The sequence below is a fragment of the Carcharhinus amblyrhynchos genome, chromosome 11, assembly GCF_965287045.1.
Source record: "Carcharhinus amblyrhynchos chromosome 11, sCarAmb.v2.hapA, whole genome shotgun sequence".
Lineage (NCBI taxonomy): Eukaryota > Metazoa > Chordata > Chondrichthyes > Carcharhiniformes > Carcharhinidae > Carcharhinus > Carcharhinus amblyrhynchos.
The window spans coordinates 73,182,489-73,209,788 of record NC_137334.1 but is presented as its reverse complement, the minus strand read 5'-3'; the positions used below and the strand labels follow the sequence as shown (position 1 = coordinate 73,209,788).

Genomic DNA, 27,300 nt, shown 5'->3' with positions numbered 1-27,300 from the left:
AGAAGCGGTTTCCACTGGCAGGCGAGTCAGTAATCTGAGGGCATTAATTTAAGATAATTTTAAAAAAGCCAGTGGGAAGATAAGTTTTCTTTGTTCAGAACATTGCTATGATCTGGAATGCGTTGCCTTAAAGGGTGCTCAAGAGTAAGTTTCAAAAGTAAATTGGATATATACTTGAAAAGGAAAATATTGCATGGCTCTAGGTAAAGAGTACGGAAATTGAACCAATTAGATAGCTTTCTTAAAGAGTTGACACCACATGAATACTCTCTTTTGCTGCTATATAATTCTATGATTTAATGTTTTGAAAAATAAATGTGGCCTTGAATATATTAAAGTTATCTTTACCTTTTCAGTTTATATTCTTTTTAGTGTTGTATCTTTTTCTCATTCAAAGCCAGTGTTAAAATGTTAAATCTACAATTTTTACTGTTTCACTGTGACAAGGAATCTAAACAGAAGTACAAGTTCGACATCTTGCCAGTTTAACATGAATGCTCATAGGCACTAGATGGCAGCAGATCCGATTTCATGCCTATAAACTTCTTTTTCATTTCGGACTCTCTTCCAATGCAGGCACTGAATTCACATCCCAAGTGTCAAAAACTTGGAACATGCAACTCAAAACTTGAAGCCTGAGCTTAGAAGAGCCAAGTTTGAACGTAAGTATTTGCTATCGGCTGGTAGAGCACGACTTATATTCCATAACCAAAATTGTGATCACATAGCATATAGAGCGCTCAGTTTAAATTAGCAGGTCGGACTTTGATGAAGAAGTAGACACTGATATCATAGAATCATGACAACACAGGAGGCCATTCAGCCCACCAAGTCTGCACCGACCACAATCCCAACCAGCTGTTATCCCCAAGGCTTTGCGTATATATTTTGCTAGACCCTGACACCAAGGGGCAATTTAGTATGGCTAATTCACCTAATCCACACATCTTTGGACTGTGGGAGGAAACCGGAGCAAACCCACACAGACATAGGGAGAATGTGCAAACTCCACAAAGACAGTGATCAGAGGCCGGAATTGAACTCAGGCTGCTGGCTCTATGAGGCAGCAACATTAACCACTGTGCCACAATGCCACCATGTACTGTTAGAGAGGATTTTCTTGGGGTAAGTTGGCCTTCCTTGACCCTACAACTTAAAACTAAAGTCAGCCAGAAGGGGACAAGGAAAAAGTGGTTTAATCCTTTATTCCCACTACCTGCAGCACACTACATCTCCCTATTTGAAGTGGAGCTTGTCTTCTGTTCAGATTTTTCTCACTAGCATTTAGAAAACAAAGAGAAATTTATCCCTTTCTCCCTCCAGGGAATAATGAGCACAATTTTCTCATTTTATTCTTTATTTGGAATTATGTGGAAGAATTCTTATAAAAATTGTGGAATTTGCGGGCAAGAGTTCATTAATGTTTCTCACTGAAGTTTGAGCCAACTATTTTTTCCACCCACATTCATTGCATCTGATTAAGTCCCAGATGGTATAATTTTGATGAAGTACAGGACATAATTTGAAAATAAATTAATTGAATAAACGTTATGTGTACTCTGTGGCTAAATCTTCATAACAGTCAAGAGAAGAGTTGAGAAATCAATATGACCAACTCTTAATAAGAAGTTTAACATATTGGCCTCCATGAATAAGTATTAATGAGCTTTCACCTCAACACATTTTCACTGCCTGCAGTCCATATGTCAGCACAGTGGCGCAATGGTTAGCACTACTGTCTCACAGTGCCAAGGACCTGGGTTCGATTTCTATCTGCGTCACCATCTATATGGAGTCTACACGCTCTCCCCGTGTTTGCATGGGTTTCCTCCAGGTGCTCCGGCTTCCTCCCACAGTCCAAAAGACATGCTGATTAGAGGCATTGGCCATGCTAAATTCTCCCTTGGTGTATCCCAACTAGCACCAGAGTGTGGTGATGAGGTGATTTTTTTTTCACAATACGTTCATTGCAGTGTTAATGTAAGTCTACTTGTGACAGGAATAAACATCAAAAGCTGCAGGACAAGAGAATGGTCTGGCCTTTGTCTTTAGCTGTTTTTGCTGCTCAGAGACTCTAAGGCCGGAATTTTACCTGCACGCCAGCCCTGATTCCGTATGAACCTCGGTCGGACGTACAATAAAATTTTGCCCTAAGGGTATATGATAAACCTTTGTTACCTCAAATGCAAGACTGGTAAATTACATTCACTAATCTGCAAGGGACTGTAGCTATTTTCCAATCATGGTAAACAGAGAATAGATGAACACAGCACCAATCTCTCATTCTTTCAGTTTCTTGCTTCCTTCAGTGATTTAAAAATTAAAATCTGCCAAGTTTAAAAGAAAAAGTCTTGTGTCCACACTATTAAAAACTTCTTGCACTACTGCTCGGTAATGATCGCCATAACTCATATCGTATTTGTTATAATTTTGAACACACTAAAAAGGAATTAAATCACGCAGGTTATCTTGACTTAAATGTCAATAAAAGCAAAACACTGGGCCTCGCCAACAAAAATAGAAAATGCTAGAACTTCTTGACAGGTCAGGCAGCGTCTGTGGGGAGAAACAGAGTTTGCATCTCAGGTTGTCGATCTGACATCAAAAACTGGAAAGTATTTTCCAATTCTGATTCAAGGTCATTGACCTGAAACACTTCTCTCCGCACAGATGCTGCTTAAAAATGAACACATCATCACATGTCTCAACCACACCTCAGTGATCTGAAATAATAAAAGAACTAAAATAAAAGCTCTTATAAAAAATTAGCAACAGTGTGGATGTGAAGTCGAGGGCATGTTTGCATGTTCTCCCTCTGTCTGCATGTGTTTCCTCTGATTTCCTCCCACAGTCCAAAGATGTGCAGGTTAGGTGCATTGGCCATGCTAAACTGCCCCAAGATGTGTAGGTTAGGTGGATTAATTGTGTGGGGCTAGCGGTAGGACGAGGGTTGGGCCAGGGTGAGAATGCTATGTCAGAGGGTCAGTGCAGGCTTGATGGGCTGAATGGCCTCCTTCTGCACTTAGGGATCTTATGATTCTATAAAGTGGTAGTGCAATAATTTAGTTCAATACAGGGGAAAAAGTTTCATGTTTAGAGAAGATAAAACTAACTAATTTTCTTTCCTGTGGCGCCATAGGGACAAAACCTTAACTCAACGGCCATTATTTTATGACCTCACTCGGGCGAGGCTCATGAAATCTCATCCAAGGCCAACGGAGAATTCTGTCCTGCGAACCATTACGGGGCAGGAGTGGCAGTAAAATTCTGGCCAATGACTCAGCGCTGAAGTACTTTTTGGCTTGAAATTGCTGCTCTAATATCAATTCTCATCTCGGAACAAAAATCCTCTGGAAGGCAGTAACTTGCAGGAAGGGAATGTTTGACAGTTCAGCTAAAATAGGAGATCATTAAAACACCCTTCATGTTTATCACTGTCTTTATCATAATTAAGTAAATGAGTATTTTCAGAAAGAAATTAAGAGTTGTATAAACAGAAATTTCAAAGGATAACCATGGAGCGGTGAATATATAGCAGTGAGAAGAAAGATCTGGATAACTTATTTATGACTTTGGCACTCATAAGTTATCAAGGTCTTCCTCACTCATAAAATAAATTCCATATTCTACAGTTTTCCACAGAGAATCCTCCATTCACACCACTCCTTAATGTGGCTTGAGAACAAAAGTATTACAAGTGAATATAAGTTGCGGCAACATCATAGAAATCACTTTGTGATGGAAATATTTATGTTTTATTCATTTCTTTTGAATTGCTAACAAAGCAACAACTTTGACAATAGTGTCTTTTTTTAAAAAAAGTTTGAAATTGAAATGGAACCTAGACAGAAAATCACAATTTAAACCAGCTGCTTTCACAGAGATATGATACATTTTAGTATTTTTCATTTCCTCTAAATTTCAAGTATGAGTAGACAAGACATGTATAAAAATAGCAATTTTCTTTTTCCTGAGTAATTCTTGATGTGAGTTCAAGGGAAAGGTAAGGAAGGAAATGATCACTGTTAACCCATCTGTTTCAGACAGTGCTGCTGTGAACTTATATGCAGAACGGATTAAAGCTGTTCATCATATTCAATGCGTCTGGTGCGGCTAAATCTGGGATACATACATTTTCCATTAGCTTTTACCGTGAATTAAAAGTCGATTCCTTTACACAGAACCTTCTCTAACCTGTCCAAGGCCAAATCTGCAACAGAATTCTTTTTCCTTTGAACTGCATAAGAATACCCTTTGCATAAATTGGATGGCTTAGAATCATAGAATCCCTATAATGCAGAAGGAGGCCATTTGGCCCATCAGGTGTGCACCAACTCTCTGACAGAGCATCTCACTCAAGCTCTCTCCATGTATTTATCCTGCTAATCCCCCTTACCTATGCATCTTAGGACACTAAGGGGCAATTTAGCATGGCCAATGCACGAAAGCTGCGCATCTTTGGAGTGTGGGAGGAAACTGGAGTACCCGGAGGAAACCCATGCAGACACAGGAAGAACATACAAACTTCACACAGTCACCTGTGGGAGGAATTGAACCCGGATCCCTGGCGGTGTGAGGCAGCAGTGCTAACAACTGTGTCACCATGCCAGAGCTCCTGTAAAATGTGGACAAACAATTTTGTCAGATTGCGGCCTCAGATTGCTAAAATGAAAATTTACCCCATATAATACTTAAAATGACAATTTTGTGGGAAAGGATACACATATGTAGGTCAAGCACAATTTATTTTCCAGTTACATATACAGAATAGTATTTGAGAGTGAGTAGAGGGCTAAATTTAATTTGAGCTGTTTGATAAATTGAATATGTTAAAAGTACAACTTAAATAGTATGTAGTTGTTACCTGAACCCTAGAGTTGGCTGCATTACAGAATTTAACCCAATCCTGGCATTTACTTTTAAATAACAGTAAACAGTAAAATAATTCAAGAAAATAAAACACATACTGGAAGGAAGGGCTGATTGCACAGTGACATTTGAGGTAAATGATGGAGGTCATTGGTATTATTGGTGGTGGTCAATTGTGACGGAGAACTTCAAAGAATTCAGAACCCAAGAGAAAGATGGAAACCTGGTTTGACAAAACTTTACTTGCTTATAAAAATAGGGCTGAATTCTAGACTAATCAATTGTGTATTTTAAGGTTGGGAGGAGGAGAGGGAATTTGTAAAATTAAAGGAGTGGCCTGCCTGCCACACTCCCAATCTGCCTCCCATATTACAATGCACAGGGGAGGTGTCAGATAGCCCACCCCTGGCATTGGGCATACTGAGTCCCTTAAGTCGCAAATTATTGGTCACTCAAGGGCCTCAATTCTGCCTCTGCCATTATACCATGTACAGCAGGGGAAGGAGGAAGCAAAGCAGGAAGCCTAGCAGCCTTCACTGCACAAGCTGATGTCAGGGAGAAAGGGGATATATCCTTTGGGGCATTTGTTGTGCCCATTAGAGGCATGCCCACTGGACCCACCCCCAAGATTGCACTCGCCTCTCCCTTTATGCTTCCCTCTGCTGGCCTCTAAAACACGTCCTGTCCCACACCCTCCATCTTTTCCCCACCCCCATCCCGCCTTCCTGTGGTCTGCTAGGAAGGCCTATAAAAATCCTTGGACTTGCATGAAGTTTGGGATCCAGGACACTGTTTGAAGTCCCAGCAGTGGCCACTACTCGAGCCAGGTGCTGCTAGGGCCACAGGGCCGATGGGCAATCAGATTACTTGGTTGTGCTCCAGCATGGGCCTTACACCCAGGTGGGGGTGCAAGTCCCACTCTAAATCTATTAAGGCTGCTCCTAGCATATTATTGTTGTGCGTTTTGCTTGGACATGCTGACCACAGATCTTTCAGTTGGAGGGGTGGGGAATGCACCCCACCATCATAAAATCTGCCCAATAGTATCTAATAAATGCAAACTATAGATGCAGCAAACCATCCAGCATTAACTCCAATGTCATAACTAAAGAATAGGCTGTTATCAGACATTCTGGTAATATAAAAAGTAACATAAGAACATAAGAAATAGGAGCAGGAGTAGGCCATCTAGCCCTTCGAGCCTGCCCCGCCATTCAATAAGATCATGGCTGATCTGTCGTGGCTCAGTTCCACTTTCCCGCCCTCTCCCCATAACCCTTAATCCCCTCTCTTATCAAAAACCCATCAACCCGCGTCTTAAAAATATTTAGCGAGGCAGCCTCCACCACTTCAGCGGGCAGAGAATTCCAGAGATTCACCACCCTTTGAGTGAAGAAGTTCCTCCTCAACTCCGTTCTAAACCGCACCCCCCCTTTATCTTGAGGCTGTGCCCCCTAGTCCTACTGTCTTTTTTGAGCGGGAAGAGTCTCTCCACCTCTATCCTATCCATCCCATTCATCATCTTATACGTCTCAATGAGATCTCCCCTCATTCTTCTAAACTCTAATGAGTACAAGCCTAGTTTATTCAGCCTCTCCTCATAGCTCAAGCCCCTCAACTCCGGTATCAGCCTAGTAAACCTCCTCTGCACTCCCTCCAAGGCCAAAATATCTTTGCGCAGGTGCGGCGCCCAAAACTGCACACAGTACTCCAGCTGCGGCCTCACCAATGCCCTATACAGCTGCAGCAAGACCTCCCTACTTTTATATTCAATCCCCCTCGCTATGAAGGCCAGCATCCCATTCGCCTTCCTGACCACCTGCTGCACCTGCAAGCTGGGTTTTTGCGACTCATGCACAAGGACCCCTAGGTCCCTCTGCACCGTCGCCTGCTGCAGTTTTTCGCCCCGTAAGTAATAATCCTTCCTACCATTATTCCTACCAAAGTGGACCACCTCACACTTGCCAACATTAAATTCCATTTGCCATTTCCTGGCCCATTCGCCCAGCCTATCTAGACCCTTCTGCAGACTCTCCACACCCTCCGCACAATTTGCCGTTCCCCCAATCTTGGTGTCATCAGCAAATTTCGACACCCTACACTTGGTTCCCTCCTCCAGATCATCTATATAAATGGTAAAAAGCTGAGGCCCCAGCACCGACCCCTGGGGCACTCCACTAGTCACCATCCGCCAATCCGAATAGCACCCGTTGACCCCCACTCTCTGCCTCCTATTTGACAACCAATCCTCTATCCATGCTAACACCCTACCCCCAACTCCATGTCCCTCGACCTTCTGCAATAACCTCTTGTGAGGTACTTTGTCAAACGCCTTCTGAAAATCAAGAAAGACCACATCCACCGGCTCTCCTCTATCCACCGCCCTAGACACATCCTCATAGAACTCCAGTAAATTTGTCAGACACGACTTCCCTTTAATGAAACCGTGCTGCGTCTGCTCTATCAAGCAATTCCCTTCAAGATGCCTCGCAATTTCCTCCTTAATGACAGATTCTAACATTTTACCTACCACAGACGTTAAACTAACCGGCCTATAATTCCAAGCCTTTTGCCTGGCACCCTTCTTAAACAACGGCGTAACATTAGCCGTTTTCCAATCATCCGGCACTTCCCCGGAATCCAGCGACGCCTGGAAAATAACCACCAAGGCATCCACTATCACCTCCGCCATTTCTTTCAGAACCCTCGGATGCATTCCATCCGGTCCTGGGGACTTGTCCACAATCAGCCCCTCCAGTCTGTCGAGCACCGCCTCTCTAGTAACAGTAATGTCATTAAGACCCTCCAGTCCTACCACCTTTCCATCGCTAACACCCGGCAAATTATTCACGTCCTCCTCCGTGAAGACAGAAACAAAAAAGTTATTCAATACCTTAGCCATATCCCCATCCCCTACCACTAGGTCCCCTTTCTCATCCTCTAAAGGACGAACGTTCACCCTAGCCAGCCTCTTCCTTTTTATATATTTATGAAACCTCTTGCTATCCTTTTTTATATTAAGCGACCAAAGCCTATCAGCTCCCAAACTGCTTTAAAGCAGAAAGGTGCGGAAAATAAAATTTTTGACAAAAATAACTTCACTTCCACATCGAATGTAAACTTGGATCCATAAATTGAACTGAAAGATAAAAGACTTTCAGAAATTGTAAGTAGTCTCACAACACCAGGTTAAAGTCCAACAGCTTGATATGGTAGCATGAGCTTTCGGAGCGCTGTTCCTTCATAACGTGAGTACATGAAGGAGCAGCGCTCCGAAAGCTTGTGCCACCAAATTAAACCTGTTGGACTTTAACCTGTTGTTGTGAGACTACTTACTGTGCCTACTCCAGTCTAATGCCGGCAAGTCAACACCATCACATGAATTGTGTGACAGATGCTGAATGGTTAAGTGTTGAAGTGCTTATAAGAAGTTTTTTTTTAATAAAAGCAATCAGTGGACTATGATGTTAATTGAAAAAAAAATGTAAGCAGAAAGTCTTCTGGAATTTTATCATTTAGTTTCCAACATGCAAGGCTGGATTTTTGAGCCAATGGTAAAACAATGGTATCCACTGCTGAACTCAAAGGAAACTGCCCTCAAATACCGAGTGATCTCTCTCATACAGTTTGTTTCTGGCATCAAGTCAAGGCCATTTCCAGGTGTCCAGCAAAATGATGCAAGCAACCAATCACATTGTCATCAACTCACAGACAGCAAACCAGGAAATATAAAACTCAAAATTCACGCCTTCTAATTTTACACTTTTTATAGAAAGATAAATACATGATTGGGACTTCCACATGGAATGAAAAACCAGATAAAATATCATCTAAACAATGTTTAAAAGAAATATAGAATAGCTTATAAAAATTGAGAAATTGCTCTTCGAAGGTCAGTGATGGGGTTTAGCAGCGATTATCGCTATCAGGAAACAACAGTTGCACCTCTTTCAATCAGCATAATATTTTCAATGTTTTAACTGCAAGACTAAGCTGGCAAGAGTAGAAGCCTGCATCAGTTTGGATTTCCATTTGAACACAGCCTTGGTGGACTTTAACAGTGCAGTCTCTAAAGAAGAATAATGAGCAACTTCTGAATATCAATGTAAAACCGTGCATGTGCAAACTCCAGAAGTTTCAGAACAATAAGACAGTGACAATTTTTACCATCTTTATTCCTGTAAAATCTGGGATATTAGTCTTTTACTTGACAGGTTACTGATAGACCGGATAAATTCTAAAATAATCTTGTTTTATCATATCACAGTGGCACAGTGGTTAGCATTGCTGCCTTACAGCACCAGATCACTTCCCAGCTTAGACCATTGTCTGTGTGGAATTTGCACATTCTCTCCATGAATACAATAGTTTCCTCTGGGTGTTCTGGTTTCCTTGTACAGTCCAAAAATTGTGCTGGTTAGGTGCATCGACCATGCTAAATTCTCCCTCAGTGTACCTGAACAGGCACCGGAGTGTGGCGATTAGGGGGTTTTCACAGTAACTTTATTGCAGTGGTAATGTAAACCTATTTGTGACACTAATAAATACATTTAAACTTAAAAAAAGGCATCAAGGATACATTTCTCAGAGCATTGCAAATAGGCAGTTACATTTAGTTTATTCGCTTGCGCTACTCTACATAGCAGAGGGACGTTGCTTCCAGGCACACAGACCAGAATTTCAGGTATAAGGTTTGGGAACAAACCTGACCCAGAATTATGTAAGATCATGTGAGAATATGGCGGGCATTTATTCCAACGTCTTTACACCCTCGCACAATATTTTGTTCAGTCAGGAAGCCAATTTAATTAAAAACCTACTGACTTGGATTTTATGTTGCTCACCTGCCTTTACAATTGGTGGGCTGGCTGATTGGCAAGGTAGTCTTGATGTTCAAGTTGCGACCTTGATCCAGAGCGGGATGAAAAGCAAGGGCTCCAATAAAGTTAACAAATGTGTCTCGGCACTGAGGTCTGTGTATGATTGTGACATGATTTTAACACTGATATTTATTTTTCATGGGTCAGCAGCATCCAGCAGCTGTCTCCCTGATGATGCACATTAGAAGCACCAGCCCTTCCATTTCTTGATGCCTGCCCTCTTCCCCTCCTCACTGGCAGTGCACAGCCTTTTACACAGTGCAGTTATACTGGATGGCCATTACTTGGTCAGCCAGCACGATAGTGTGCTCCAGGGCTGACCGGGATGTGCCTTCACTTTAAAGTAAAGAGAGGTACCCTATTATTCTTTCTATTTCTCAAACCTGCCATCCCTGCAAGAGATTGCTAATTCCCAGGCTTGTTATTATCACATTAGAATCAGTTTTGTTCTGATGACATGCCATTAGGCACCACGACTGCCCAAACTATTTGACAAAGAAGAAACTGTTTCAATCAAAGGAAATTGGAAGTGCTGTCTAATTATTTTAAACTGGATTCAAACCTAACTCTCTGACATGTAATACTGAGTAAGTGCACCTTCGACAGTGCTGCAGTGTTGAAGGTACCCTCTTTTGAATGAAATATTAAATCCTTTTTTTCTTTCATCAGATGATCAAGAGAACCTAATCGGGAGAAATTATTGACGTTGGGGCTTTGACATTATGACATGCCAGTACTTTCCTAAATGTCAGTATTTGTTGAAGTTAAGAAAAAATTCTCATTTCGGAAGCTTTCTTTGCATTTTCAAACAAATCCAGTATTCCTCAGACAAATGTAGTCTATTAAAATTCAAGTTTTTTTTTTCATTCTATGCAGTTCAAAAGGAATTTATTATTTGGCTGTATAATTTTGAACTTCCATTTTAATACCATTAGTTCTGTACTTCATGTGTGAATTCTATCTGACAGGAGACTGGAGTGAAAGAGGTCATTAAAACAGAACAACAGGAAACAGATGATTCAAAAGGATTTATGCAGATTAAATCTCAATTTAAGTTTGAATGATTCAATATCAAAGTTAAATTCAGGTTTGGATTTGTTTGCTCTTTTTAGTAAAAACCCACTAAATCTTTTTGTTGAAAACCTGTTTGCAAGTCAATTAAAACACTGAAATGTGCTTCAGTGCAAATGTTGAAAAAGAGAAAATTTCAAAGCAATGTCATTTGAAACACTACAGGGTAGATTTCCTGATATGGGTATAGTTCATACCAGAATGGATGGAAATATGGGTACAGAGCTCATCTGATTTGAAGTGTAATGATTGCATACAATTTACATGGCCATCTTATTATAGTAATCATGCATTATTTACCGTGTAAATTTGAACATGAATTGAGAGTACACTAGAGTGGAAAATTACATGTAGGTGAAATTGGAAGGGGCACATATAATTGAGAAGTAGCAGATTCTTTTTTTTAAACAGGTTTGGAAGAGCTGAGGATTTAAATCTATTGACAACATTAGCCAAGGCTGAAGGCGGTGAGATCTAAGAGATTTCAGATGTCAGGAATGCATTTGCAGGCACGCGGTTGTGCAGCTTAACATGCATGGCTCCTGAGGTTGGTCCAAATGAGTTTCCAAGTGGCAGTCTCCCTGTCTTTATGTTGGTTGATGAAGGAGGAGCAATAGATGATGCTCCAATCAAGTAAGACAATGCTATATGTGTTCTGTGCTTACTCATCAGAACTTGCACCTATAGGTAGAGGCAAATATCTCTGGTCTTGCCATGCAGAGTCCCCTACTCCAAAAAAAGTCAAGACAATGGATTGAATGGCACAAATAGGATATGTGAGTACAATGCTAGGGAGGTCTTCTAGTTCAGTCGAGCTCCTCTAAGTCAGAAACTCTGAACTTAAGTCTCACTCCAGGACTTGGCCATAGAGAGAGTGTTCGTGATATGATTCAAGCCAGCCTACTCATCCTTCCAACACTCCCCTACAATTCCCAAATGATAAGCATGTGTGGAGGTCAGAAACAAACAATCTGTAATAGTGGTGTGTTTTTTGGAAGCAATTAATCTCCTATTTACTTAAATCCCCTTTTTTCCATCTGTGTGAAGCCTTTTGGCAGCATCATTCAGAAACAAAGCATTTCTGTTCACATATGCTGATGACACCCAGCTCTACCTTGCCAGCACCTCTCTTGACTCTTTCACAGTCGCTAAATTACCAGATCACTTGTCTGACATCAACCAATAGATCAGCAAAAAATTCCTCCAATTAAATAATGCCAGGATGGTTCCCATCACAAATTCTGTTCCACGGCTACTGACTTCTTTACTCTTTCTCTGAACTGTCTGAGGCTGTATTTGCAACCTTCTTGTCAACCCTGAGGTGAAATTCTGACCATATACCTAAACTATCACTAAGATTTCCACCTCTATAATATCAGCTGACCCTGCCCCTGCCTCAGATCCTTTGCTGCTGAAATTCTTACCCATTCCTTTGTCGCCTCCGGACTTGAGTATTTTAATGCACTTCTGGATGCCCTCTAAATCTGAGATCATTCAAATCTGTACCGAGTGCACACAACGACTGGAATTCTCCAGTCTCACATGACCCGCTACCGCTGCCAGTGATTTGACACTCAGCCAAATCTCCGTTCCCAGCAGCAGGACTGGATAATTCCAGCTGTGGGCAAGATTGGAGAACTCTGGCCCAAACATAGTTCAACCCATCACTCCTGTGCTTTCTGAACTACATTGGCTCCTGGTTAGGTCATGTTAAAATTCTCAAATAAAACCAAAATAAAACTGGTGGTTGCACTTGACATGGTTGCGATAATTAAAATGCAGAGCATATGCCCTGGCACAGTGCACCAGTGTGGGGTCCACCTGGCTGCAGCACTCCCTATTTTCAAATTCCTGTGCAGTTTTGTCCCATCTTGTCTCTTTAATCTCCTCCAGCTCCACAACCAACCAAGATAGCTACTGTCATCTAATTCTTTCCTGATGTAAGTCACTGTGCCATTAATGGCCAATGCCTCAGTTGCAAAGACCTCAAGATTTGGAATTTCCTTCCGACACCTCTCTGGTTCTCCACCCCATTTACATCCTTTAAGATACACATTAAAACCTACAATTTGACCAAACTTTTGGCCATTTGTCCTACTATTGCCTTACATGGATCTATATCAAATTTGCTTTGTAACACTCCTGTAAATTACCTGGCAATGGTTTACTATGATGAAGGAATCCTATAAACTATTGTGGTTGTTATGATTTCAGTGCTGCATGATGAAAGGGGACATCATAGTCTTCATGGTCTGCTACAATCCTAATCCGTGAGGATGGTGCCGGCAGTACTTCAGAGTGCCAAATAGTGCTATCTTCTTAAAACTACCACATCCTGTGGCATGGACCAAAATATGACCATCGTGCAAGGCCTGCGCTAGGACTGATTCTCGCCATTCTGGCACTGTGCCCAAAGGCCAAAAGATTCTGTGCACTGGGTTTTGAATGGACTATGCATATTTAAATATTTTTTAAACATACTGATTTGTGCCGTTTCTGGGTGGGAATCGGTTCGCGCCATTGGAGGGGGGCCGGGAACACAGCGAACAGTTTGGCACCAGGCACCAATCGGATTTCTAGCATTTGCACGCTAGTTTCCCGGCTTGTCATGCTGCTCACCAGACATGGCCAGGTGGTAAAATCATGGCCACTCTTGGCTGTCCGCCATTTATGTTCAACTCCGGTCTCCCCCCTTCTAAGGCTGCTTTTGGTGGCAGAGAATCATCTGAACTGGGCAATGCACAGCCTGCCGAACTGAGGAACCACATTATGGACTGAGGATACTGCCAAATTAGCCAGTGGCATAGTTCCACTGGATTATGGCACTGTGGAGTGGCTCTACAAGCAAAGCTTTTACAGCCATTCTTTCCTATAATTTACCCCACCATAATAATTTTCCAGCAGTTCTGCCCTTTCCTCAAGAGTCTTCATATTAGCAATGCACTTGACACTCTAAAAGTCCATAGTAATTTCTCATAAGATTAATGTTTTCTTCTGAACAAAACATGTTCCCTTTCTACTTTCTTTTCTCTTTAAGCTCTATAATTACATTTTTGGATTGTATTTTATGGTACTACATTAATTACATTCTGACAAAGGGGTATTCTATATAATGTGCAGGAATCATCACAAATGTTGCAGTCAGAATTTTAGACAAAAGACCAAAAATTTCTTCAATTTCACTAAACTTCTCAGCCGACCTTTAATCCATTCCATTTGTGAAGCAATATCTCTGTCATGAAATTATGCCCATTTTTTTTAGTTCATTCCAAGGACACCATGAACTGCAGAGATTTGCTCATCAGGCAGCGTATGCAGTTCCATATTTCTTAAAATCAATTGTGGGAAAATGATTTTGATACTGTTTTGTAAGGTTAAAATAAAGTTTAGTGCGAAAACCTCCGCAGGCTTGTGCCTGTCATTGGAAACTCATAGAATCCCCACAATGCAGAAGGAGGCCATTCAGCCCAACAAGTCTGCACCAACTCTCTGACAGAGCATTTTACTCAGGGTTGAAGGTTGTCTGATTGTAGGGGTTTCCTGGCAAAGTAGGTGGGAATACATACAGGTAATTAATTTGGCAGCTCTCGCCTGTTGGTTTTCAAATGGCTCAGGAAACCAGGCTATACACAGTTAAATTTGAACATTGAATAATAATTGAAATACCCATGCAGCTCCCTTCCCACCTCCATGAAAACCAGAATTAGAGGCTTGGTATCAGGATTCGGAACATTGACCCTTTCACCTGACCCAATCCAATTCTTTTTTATGGTGAAAGTACGCCTAACAGATACATGGTGAGATAAATTAAGGTGCAGGAGGCTCTTAAGGAGCACAGACCAGTTGCTTAATGGCCTGTTTCTGTATAGCAAATTTATGTAATTCCAGACATGAAGTAAGATTCCATGATGGCACTACTTTGGTTTGGAGCTCTTTCACCAACTTCTATGCAAAGTACTCATTATTTTTTTTCAATAGCTCTTTTCAATAAAATCAGTTGAAAAAATGCTTGTTTTCCATGGCATGTCCTCCATAATGGAGTGACAAACTACAGATGAAACATCTGTACACAAAGCATAATACAATCAGGTGAAATTTTTTTTTTACTTATTTCAATCCACCAGGAGATCTGAATGGATCAGGTGAGGTCTGACTGCATATTACAATTGCCAAGCTATATGCTTTAATTGCTGGAAGACGGGATGGTCCTTACTCAAAGCTACTGCTCCATTTAGAGTACTGTAATCATATAAATAGCATCATTTAATCTCCACTGCCAGCCAGTTTGCAATGTCTCAAAAATAATTTTACTCATCAGAATCTCAGTCATATTTATTGTTGTTCCAGTTTAATCTTGGATTAAGCCACTTTTCATGTTGAGACTTAATGAGATTTCTGAAATTACATCAAGTAAACTACTTAGCATTTCTAATTGATCTTTCCGTAACAACAAAACGTCACTTTGCACTGTTAAATTCTGGAACTATCTGGAATTATCATCTGAGATAACAGCTTAGTTCTTCAAAAGACAATTGCCTAAGCATGTTGCACAAGGACCATGTAGCCCTTCAACCTACATTATAATCACACAATTTTAAATAAAGCATTGATGGAAAAAATAAACAGATGAGTTGAGAGATGATTTTTTTCAATGCTCTATTACAGAGCCTGGGCATTGCTGACTTGGCCAGCATTTGTTTTCTGTCCCTACAGGGATACTGTTACTATTTTATTCAGGGATTGATTAACCCTTCATCACTTTGCACTGCAACAGTTTTTATCTTCATATGAATATTTAAGTTTGATGGTGATGGCACTCACTGTCCCACTTCTTTGCAAAAGTCACAGAAGAATGTAAGGGAAGAATAATTACTTAGAAAGATAGATAGAATCGCTACTGTGCAGAAGGAGGCCACTTGGCCCTTCGAGCCTGCACTGAAACCAATCCCACCCAGGCCGTTTCCCCGTAACCACATGTATTTATTCTGCTAATCCCCCGACACTAAGGGGCATGGCCAATCCACCTAACTCATATATCTTTGGGTGTGGGAGGAAACTGGAGCACCCATGTCTGCATGGGGAGAATGTGCAAACTCCGCAGTCACCTGAAGTCGGAATTGAACCTAGGTCTCTGGAGCTGAGAGGCAGCAGTGTAAACCACTGTGCTTTGGGGAAGAGAATTCTGGACAATTCCCCACCATTTTACTAAAATGCAAAAGCTTCTTCTGAAAAAGATAATATAACCATTTTAAACACATATCCCCATTAGGGACAGAGATCAAACAGTATTAACTTTTCCTTCTTTACTGGCCGACTGTGATGTTTACAGAAACAATCCAAAGATGTGCGTTCAATTGATTGGCCATGCTAAATTGCCCCTTAGTATTAGGGGGATTAGCAGGATAAATACGGGGGGTTTTGGGGAAATGGCCTGGGTGGGATTGCTTTCAGTGCAGGCTCAATGGGCCAAGTGGCCTCCTTCTGCATTGCAGGGATTCAATCTATCTTTCCATCTAAGTAATTATTCTTCCCTTCCGTGTGTTAGCAATGGTCTTGCCAGAAAACAGTTTCTGTAAATTGAAAGGATGAGAAACCTGCGCAAAGATCTGCATTTTGATCACCATTCTGCTGGAGTTGGGAAGATATTTCCTTTCTCCCCATTTGAAGTACAGAAAGCGTAATCTTCTCCCACAAATGTTCAACAACATAGGTACCAATCTAGGACAGTTTCTGATGCCATGCATCATAAATATGTGACATTTGACAAAATCCAAAGGCCATTTGTTTTCATTTCATAAGAAGAAATAAGCTCAATTTCATGAATCCCTCCCTCCCACCTCCCTGTAGGCTGTGAATCCTGTATTCCAATGTAAACCTTATCTAACATTCAGCAAGCACACGCATAATCAATGGACCCAAAAATAAAATGTGATCGAAGATTGATGGCCTCACTTTAGGAAAATAAAGGGACACCTTTGTCTGAATTGTTTCTTATCAAGCATGGCTCCTGTCAAACAAGCAGGGAAAGCTTTGAAAAGGCAGGGAGAGGACTGCGACCCTATTTGCTTGGCTTCCCCTTGGAAGGAGAATATGGAGAGCTGGGCAATCACAATAAGGATTGTATATTAAATAAAAACAGAGGAATAATCTGAAGTAAAGCACAAGTGAAAAAGAACACATTTAAGGTTATGTGTTGGCACAAAGCTTGTTTCAGGTTGCGCAATGAATTTTAAGCGAGTGGAAATATATTTTAGGGACAAAACAGATGCTCACTGAACAGCACATTAACAGTGTATTCAAACAAAAACCACCTGAAGAAAACAGTTTGAAGTGTAGTTAATATTAATACTTGATCCCAATCATTCATTCTGCAGTTTTTCCAAACAGTGGAATTTAAATCCACCGTCCCCGCAGTCCTTTTCCCAAGCTGAAACAGAAAGCACTGGCAATCAACCTATCGCTGGAATTAAGAAAATTGACATCCTTCAGCAAAATGGGGCTTGATTTTAAAGTGAAGCCTGGCTCGACAACACCATTTGAAACATTTTGTAAATTATAGCTTTCGCAACCTCTATTTTGTTGGTGCCGGCAGCACAGCCAAGATGTGTTGTGTCAGCTTGCAATGCGGTTTGCGGTTGGGGGGGGTGGGGGGGGGGGGTGAGGTGGGAACAAAACATGTTTCAATGTAAGAAAATGCAGCACAATTTTAAACGTTAAATCTAGCCTAACTAAATCTATCCACCCCACCCTCCAAAAAGAAATATGACTTCACGGCTCCATTTAAAATGTAAAAAGGGTGCAGGAATTTCAGAACATCAGAAGTAAGCGTCTACAGACACAAAATTATGCATGACTAATGAATGTCAGGCCATGGCACTTTTTCTGAAGCACTTAACCCCCTGCTGTTGATTGACGTTATTGTCCACCTTTAAGATGGTTTTATTTAGTCATTACATACACTGTTATGTTGATGACACTTCGGATTATTTGGGCTTATTGAAGTAATCCTTTCCAATCCTCATCACCTCAAATTTCAGACCAAAAACGAACATTGAACTACCATCCAACACGGAAAATATTTTAAGCATGTTACCGAGCTACAAAACCTAAGTTATTTGAAAAGGGGGCAGGGGAGGGGGAAACGTCTGTCTTTAGCAAGGCTGATGCAACCTGCTTTAATATAAAATAAACTTCTCACAGCCAGGCTTGTCAGATAATCATTAGCTGCGATCTTGGAACATGTGCGTTCTTAGCCACAGGCTGCAGTGCAAATAAACAGTGCGGTCACCAACATTTGGACTAGGATCTTGTGTAAGCATTTTAGAAAAGTAGTTTTTATTAAACACTTCAGTCTTGAGATGGCAGAAGAGGCTATCATAACGTATATATCTGCAAAATGAAGCACTGAGTGGTTTTATAAATAGGCTGCATGTAAATGTGATTGAACTTGGATGGAGAAGAAAAGCTCTTTCACGTTGAGCTCCAAAGATCTCTCAAGATTTCTGAAGGATGTAGTTAATGGATAACCATGAAACAGATTTCTTGGAAAGAAATTCAAACACAATGTAATTTAACCCAATTGAAGAGGGTAATGTGTATATGATGGAAGATTGTGACAATTGAAGAGAATTATAAACTGTGAAATAATTGTACCATGGCAGAGACTTCCCCATAGCTTTATTTTTAAGCTGTACCAATTTTCTCAATATTATATATCTTTGTTTAATCATGCATGTGCTATTTCAGTCTGCAGACATTGTCCCTTCAACGTCTGTGGAAATGAAAGTGTGGACCCATTGTCAAAATATCCGCATTAAAGGTCCATATTTGAAACTTTTGTTTATACGTTCTTTCGAAATGGACAAAGAAATGAGAAGGCTAATGAGCACCTTATTAATATCACAAAGGGCAATTTCAACGTTATTGCATTTACATAAATCTTACTGAAGTACTTAATTTTTCTTCTGTGATGAAGACATGAAGTTAAATGGTTGGCTGATTAATCAGCTACAATTTCTTAACCACTGGCAGGAATGGAAAAGAGAGTAGGAGTGGAGGATGGGGTGGGGTGGGGGGGGGGGGGGTGGGGGAGGTTGGTGGTGCTGGAGAGAGAATTTTGACATTCAGGCAACTGACTGGATGGATGCTTGGACAGACAACTCAATACTCGTGGTAGGAGGTCTGGCCACTTTTGACAGTCAAGCCTCAACTGTATTGTCTTAATGGGCATTCTGGAGCTATTTGCCAACTCTGGGACGAGACACTACTGGGAGAATTGAAGATCGAACCAGTTCACCAAACGATACACAAGAACACTAGAGGTAGAAGCAGGAGTAGGCCACCAGGCCCTTCTAGTCTGCCCCACTATTCAATATGATCATGGCTGATCTATGCTAGCCCCAACTCCTTTTCTGTGCAATTTTCCCATAGCCCTCCATTCCTCAATCAAAAATGTATTCACCTCCACTTTAATTGCTTCTAATGATCCAGCCTCCACAACTGTCTGGGGTGGAGAATTTCAGAGAATCACTACCCTCTGTGAGAAGAAATTTCTACGCAGTTCAGTTTTAAATGACCAGCCCTTTATCTTGTAGCTATGTCTGCTTGCTCAAGACTCTTCCATTTGTGAAAATATCTCACCATTAACCCTGTGAAACCCCCTCAGGATCTTATATGTTTGAATAAGATCACCCCTCACTCTTCCAAGCTCAAGGAATACAGACTCAGACTACTTTGTCCCTCTTTATAGGACAACCTTCTCGTCCCAGGAATTAACCTAGTGAATCTCCTTTGGACTGCCTCCAATGTTACTATATCCTTTTTTAGGTAAGGGGACCAAAACTGCACGCAGAATTCCAGGTAAAGCCTCACCAATACCATGTACAATTGCAACAGCACATTCTTATTTTTAAACTCCAACCTTACAACAAAGGGAGGTCTGGATAGGAATTGTGATCACAGAGGGTTAGAGGTAAGAGTCAGAGTCAGCAGGAAACCATATCATTCCTGTGGACCCTTGAGAAGTATTTTGGCTTTTGCTGGCCCTTCAAAAATAATTTGAACCAACTTAACTCTCCTGGTGCCTCTTTGTCTTGTATACCAAGTTTTATTGACTGGCCATGAAACACAATCTGACTAATATGTCTTTAAAGTGCTTTGGCATATTATAGGACTTCCATTTGCATGGGCTCATGAACCTGAAGTCTGACTCAGGTCTGTGGCTTGACTGCCCATGAAAATTCAACAGGCAATTATAGCAGCGGATATTAAGAGAGTGGGAAATGGAATGGTAAGTCCACTACTGTGATTTTAACCACAATTTCTTCCTTTCCAGATGGAAGATTTAATATATACTTGCCACTGCCTTTTTGTAATGCTTTTGGATTACCCTAGTCAAGTATAAAGTAACAACATGGTCTAATGTTAGATAAGGCTTTTCAAGCCAGATTTTTGTTTGGAAACTTTCACATGTACCATGTAATATGATATTTGTACTTTGAAACAATGTTTTCCCATCTATTTTTCATTTTCAAATAATGACAGCTTTTCAGCTAAACAACTTGCAACCACACAAGGATCACTAGATTGAAGTGACTGCAAAGTTAATCATGCTACGAAGGGAAACATCCTACCTGGAGCACATTCTTCCTGCTGGATTTGTCTTTTGCCCAGTCAATCTGAGCACCGCACAGGTCCACGGTCTCTGGCTTATAGCCTGCTTTCTGTAGAGAGGAAGGGAAATACAGTGTCATCGCCAAATCTCAAAACCACGACAACATATCGAAAAATGTGAGCATTATTTAAGAGGGGAAGAAGACTCTTTTGACAGATAAGTTGGAATTTAGTAGTTATTCACTCCAGTGCTTGTCATTGTATAAACAGGACATTCCACATCAAAAATTAAAATTTTAGACAGTGAAAGCAGTGTAATATATAGTTGCCTTATACTGCAATGAAGCTTAAAACAAAATTATTGTCAATGAGATCATTTGAACATGATGTTAGAAATAATCCATTCTTCAAACATATGTACATTTTGGTGACGTTTCGAACTTTTCAAGATTATGGATTTCAATGCTGGAGATTTTAATTAATTAATTCTGGGTAACAATACCAACATCAAATACTTTCAAGTCAGTTAAAGCGGGTAGCTGCAGGGTAAAAAAAAAACTCTTCTCTTCCCCATCAATGTGTCAACTCAAAACAAGAAAGAGCACCCTCTACTGCCTCTCTTAGTTGTTTCACTTTCAGTTCTTCATTGTGACCTCTCCGAGACTGTCATTTAGTGATCATGAATTGGTAATTTGCTGCCCTGGAGGCCTGCCACCACTGGTGAGAATAAACCAACTGATTTCACTACAGGTCTTGACTTAGAGATTTAAAAAAAATACTGTGATGCTGGGGCGCTATCAAATCCAAGCCCTCAGCACTTTAACCATTATACAACTCAGTCTCCCTTTCCAAGCTGCAATTCTAACCCAATGGCTATTTCAATACAGAGTCAGAAAAAAAATGTACAGAATGGTGGAAGGTTCGCTGGTACTAAAGGGTAACAACAACAAAAATATCATTAGCTTTTTGACGTTGGAATGGCACTTAAAGGGTTAAAGAAAATTATGAAACCACTTCATAATTAGAGTGCCTTATAAATATTTTTTCTTTGTTCATAGCCCAAAAACAAGCTGGTGGCAGCCGGCCATGGTGCCTGAGGTCTTTGCCAAATGCATCCTGTGTGCTAAGTCCCCAACTGATTTCTGTGGATACTGGACTCAGGAGTTCCAGAAAATCTCACAATGAACATGGAAAGCATGGCTTGATTATCATCTACCACAGCCTGGACGTACACCATATGAGGACGCGGCTCGAGTGCATTTTATTTTGTGCCATGTGTTTTAAGTCCTCTAGCACCATCGTCTGACCTCTATCATGTGTACAAGTCAGGAAACTACATCAAAATCTGTGTCTTTCCTTCAGCTGGCAAGTTTCAGGAATTACGGTGGTACCAGGGTTAGCACTGCTGCCTCGCAGCACCAGGGACCCCGGTTCGATTCTGGCCTTGGGTGACTGTATGCTTGCGGTTCGCATGCTCTCCCTGTTTGTGCTTGGGTTTCCTCTGGGTGCTCTGATTACCTCCCACAATCCAAAGATGTGCAGGTTAGGCGGATTGGCCATGCTAAGTTGCCCCTTAGTGTCCAACATGTGCAGGTTAGATGGATTAGCCATGGTAAAATGTGTGGTTTAGGGTTAGGGGTTAGGTCGTTGGATTGGGCCTTGGTAGGGTGCTTTTTCGGAGGTTTGGTGCAGATTCGATGGACTATATGGCCTCTTCTGCACCAAAGGGGTTCTATGATTTGATGAATTACTGTAAACTTAAGTGATTGCATCTCACCAGTAATCTGGTACGGTCTAGCACTGGTCTTTTTGAATGAGTAAGGTTGTTAGGGTAATATCACTTGAAAACAGACTTTTTTTTTCTTTTAAGCATGGAAAAGGAGAGCTCAGTTCTAGAAAAATTGCCAAAATTTACATGTTATTTTGATTTCTGAACCCCAGTTCCTTTTCCTGCTTCTGAATTGTTGTTGAAGAAACTTTAATCCTATTTCTGATTAGTTGCTAAGCTGTTGAATTTTGCATCCAGGCAGTGGTAGATAATAATCAAGCTTTCCATGTTCATTCTAAGATTTTTTTTGGGAACTCCTGAGTGATTTCAAACCATTTACCCATTCCCCACTGCCTACACATAGACCTGGCTGATACTTAGAATAGAGTCTGCTTTATCTGGAGCTTAAAGGTTGTGCGAAGATACAAAAAAGGTTTCACAAAATTAAGCTGTAGGTAGAAGTCTTTTGAAAGAGTTTTATTGTGGAAGCACACTTGGTCCAAAACAGAACAATGACTGCCACATACTGAAAAAGAATGGTACTAACAGCCTATTTAGGAAAGGTGGATATACAGAGCTCATACAAGGTGTTATATAAATGCAAGTATTTCCTTGTTTATTTTCCTGCATTGCCACAGTGATGACAGTTCAAGGATACTTTATTGACTGAACAGTGCCTTGAGATGTCTGGTGGTGGTGAGAGGCGCCATATAAATGCAAGTCTTTCTTCCTTTCAACTGAATGTCAGAACCGGAGCCAGAAGCTCTTGGGTTCAAAGAATGCAGGTTTCATGCTTCTGGCATGAATAATACTGAGCACCAAGTCAAGAGAAGTAAAAAATGAAAACTGGCCATTAAAGAGTGCTTGCTGCATGATTGCAATATTTCCCAATTGTTCAGCAATAAAGTGACAAACAAAACCACATCTGAAAGGCAAGTCAAGTCGAATAGAGATTGACCCCTGTGGCTAATCAAACTCACTTAGTAGCACAGAAGGTTCCTTCAAAACAGTATTAAAAAGTGCAGGGGAGAAACACAAGGTAGTCTATTCTAAAACAAGGGGAAAACATTTTTGGTTTCACTCCATCCAGGCCACAATTTAAATTTTAACAAAGTTTCTCCTCTGTGTAGGATACGGCAAGATATATAATGAAACATGTCCCTGATGGAAATAGGAACGGCATGCCCAATTCCTTCAATCTTTATATCAGATATCCAGTTATTGCCAGCTTCAGGCATAGATTCCAGGAATATTGACTGCCTAACCAAGACATGGATGAAAAGCCAATCTTTCAGATCTGGGCTCTTAGCCTACTTAGCTGTCAATTACAATTCCTTGAAAAGAAAAGTTGGAAGAAAAGTTCCACTTCCATTAATATCTTACTTACACCCACATTTACGCACACACCTCAGAACGTGCAAAACTTAAAATGGATAACATGCCCTGCATTTATTCCTGATATTTAGCGCAGTTACTTACATTGGGCTAATTGTAAATAATTATATTGCCTGCAACTTTAATTCATCTCAGAAGGAGCTGTAAGTCTCAAAGCTTTTCAGATCCAATGCTTATGTTGGTCGCTTGCCTAATTTTATAGGAAAACAAAACTGTCAGCAATTTCTATGTTTGGCACTCATAAAACATTGTCAATGGAGTTTTATTAACTTAGATAGTCTGCATTCTAAAGTGACTTGCAATAATCAAAGGAACACAAAGGATTACTCAGGAAGAATCACTCATTTTGTACTGGGCCACAGCGAAGTTTGACTGGCCCTTAAAGTTAACATGTCAGCTCTTCATTTTCTGGCAAGGTACTTGAATTCCACTGACAATTGAATCTTATGACATTACCCAGACCTTCTGTCACTGTCCAACAACATTGTTAAAGTTTTAATGCAGGTATATTTCTTTTGGATTCATTGTCCTATTTTGAATGTTCAAGAATGAGGAGTGAGATGGAGTGAGTATTTAATCAGTATAAAGAGAGATTGGACAAGCTGTGCAAACAGTAAGCCCATAAACAGAATAATTCCCATTGTGATAGCAGTTGCAACCAACAAATGATATGTTAGCAGTTCTAAGTTGAAAGCTGTAGGCCTAATAGTTATAAAGCATCTGAAAATTTATGAATGGAGTAGTATCACATGGACATGTAACAGCAATAAGTGAGGACTGCAGGGAGAATGCTATGGATGTTGTTGATTCAACAGCTTAAGTAACTCACTCAAAAAGAATTAATCTGGAGCAAGCACTTCAACAGTTGGTTATGGATAATCCCAAAACGCGAACTTTCAAGGAATAGGATAGAGCCAGGAGGGGGCAGCATATAATTGGTGGAGAATGTGCATGATGGAGACCCCCTCACCTTCCCATCTATCCCAGATTCAACCCAGGACAGAACGTGTTGAGAGTGGCCTTCCTGCCCAAAGGTTAATTCAGCCCACTTAAGGTCCTCATCTTGCTGAGAATGATGGATGGCACCATTTCACATGGGCAAACCACCAGGTAATCCCTGACAGGTATTCCTGCAAAAGATCACTCTTTCTCTAACATCTTGAGTACAATGGAGGGACCCACCAGCAGAAACAGAAGGACCCACAGGAGGTCACATCCTTAGTCTTGGCAAATGATCTCCCCTCATGCCCCTTTGTTAGAACCTGGTTGCCTGGCCCCACCAATCTTGCCCTACACACCTTAACAACTCCAGGGGTCCAGTGAAAATCCTTTCCTGGGCTGCTGCTGTACTGGCAATGACCTCTGTGCACAATAGAGCATCCATTAATGGAAAACTCCCAACCTCTGGCTAGCTGGCAACTCTCGGACTGGCATATCAGCCCGCACTAGGTGGTCCATTGGGGAAAACCCCTCAATGGAGCCAGGAAACCTGACAGCAGCCAGTGGGCTACGTAATTGAGACAATCTCAATGCACTCCCAGAAATAACCTTGATAGAGCTCCCACCAGTTCTCCAGCCAATACACAGACCAAACACGGAAACCATTTAATTATGCCCAAGATGTAAAGTTGCTGAATTCATCAATTTCCATAAATTGAACAGTCTAAAAAGAAAGTAGATGCTTATGTCGTGGTGTAAGGGTTAAAATTTGGATTGATGGCCAGAGTTGGGCTGGAGGGCCACTGTTTGGGTTGAGAATCAAAGTTAAGACTGGGTTTTACCTTAGTTTTAGAGGAGCTACTTGGGTTCAGTGGATGAGAGCACGGTAATTTGAGATTGGTGGAGATCTGAAACAGGACTGACATGTCTTTCATTTTGCAGCTTGAGACTGACCCACTGGCAATGTTAATCCACTATACCTTCTCCACCAGCTTGTCATTGCCTACACCATCACTGCTTCACATTGCTGTCAAACCAATAATTAACTGGATAGTTCAATATCAAAGTGATGTTGGATCAGTGGCAACAAAATATTTCTGGGGCTCAGTAATTTAAAAATTAAAGTTAATTTATTTGTCACAGGTAAGGCTTACATTAACACTGCAATGAAATTACTGTGAAAATCCCCTAATCGCCACAGCCCGGGTCAATGCAACCAGCATGTCTTTCAGAATGTGAGAAGAAACCAGAGCACCTGGAGGAAACCCACGCTGACACAGTGAGAACATGCAAACTCCACACAGACAGTGACCCAAGCCAGGAATCAAACCTGGGTTCCTGATGCTGTGAGGCAGCAGTGCTTACCATTGTGCCACCGTGCCGCCCTTTCTCTATACGTATTCATTGTGAGTTTGTTAAACTGATTGTTGGAGGATTCCATATTGAGCACAGGGACAATAAATATTTGTATTTATGGAGTGTTTTTCACAATCTCAGAATGGCCCAAATAGCTCAAGTCAGTTAAATACTTTTAAAGTGACATTATTGCTATATTGTAGGAAACGTGGTCAGTGTGTAAACCGTAATGACACCGTATCGTATAATGAAACGATGACAAGGTAAAATGTTTAGTATTGTTGCATATTTATCAGGACTCCTTGCTCTACTGTGAAATAGTGTCTTTTATCATTCTGGAGATGATTCTCCGGCCCCTTTCAGCACAGGTACAAATCTTGTTATGGCCAGAAACTCTTGTGAAAGGGCCATAATGGGATCCGTGATGGGGAGATATCAGTTTGAGATCTATTTAAATGTTGGCATTATGCTATATCTTCTTGGAATGTCAGGTCTTCCCACCCACTGACATGACGTAACCCCGGTGGGAATCACAACTGCTGTCCAAAAATAGAGACGAGACGTGATGACCATGCTGGAGCTCTGAGGACTATGCAGCCCTGGCATTGCCAAGGACTGGGACCAGAAGAGGTGAGACCAGGAAGAGCGGGACTGGAAGGGGACAGGGAAAAGGGTGGGGCCTATTGCGGTAGTGCTCAAGTGGCAGGAGGATCCCGATGATGCCTGGATTGGAGAAAGGGTGGGGCGGGTGGTGTGGGGCGATGATGTTGAGGCTGGGGTGGGGGTGTGATGATGGCAAGTGGTGTCTTCAACCTTAATTTGAGATCAGAATGCCCTTTTAATCTCTGAAGAGCTCTACTTACCCCTATCTTTTGGCCCTACCCCTTTCAATGACAGTGCAAAGCACACCCTCCTGAAAAAAAAATGACAAAATGCAGGAAGATTGCGAGCAGGTTCACACTGCCCAAGACAACAGGAACCACACTGGGCTTCCTGCCCGAGAAGACACTTTGTCATTATTTTTGGAAAATTCTGCCCTTTGTTTATGTTTATCTGAGAAGCCACATGGGATCTGGGTTTAAAATCTCCTCTAAAAGACTGCAGTTCTGGCAATGCAGCATTCTCTAGATTGTTAAAGCATACATTGTTAAGATGGATTTTTGATCCCTTGGTGGTAACTTGGCCTGGCGGACCACTGACCCACTACAGAATCCATCTGATTTTCATTCCATTGATTTCACAGGGAGCAAGAACACTTTGAAACTTTTCTTTGCTGCAGACAAAAAATTCTCTCTGTCTTATGATTTGACCAATGTGGAGTGAGAGGACAATGCACCTCTGAAAGATACAGCTGATCATTTGGACCCAGGCTTAAATAAACACAAGCGTGGAGCTGGGACACTCATTCCG

At 41.2% G+C, this 27,300-nt stretch overlaps 1 protein-coding gene across 1 annotated transcript in view; it reads right to left on the bottom strand.

The window, feature by feature from the left end:
- arhgap15 (Rho GTPase activating protein 15) overlaps positions 1-27,300 on the bottom strand; it is a 686,224-nt gene that overhangs the window by 460,222 nt on the left and 198,702 nt on the right. The window contains exon 7 of the mRNA XM_080199371.1: positions 20,453-20,542. Within this exon, the coding sequence (XP_080055497.1) occupies positions 20,453-20,542 (90 nt within the window). The remainder of the gene's footprint in view (positions 1-20,452; positions 20,543-27,300) is intronic.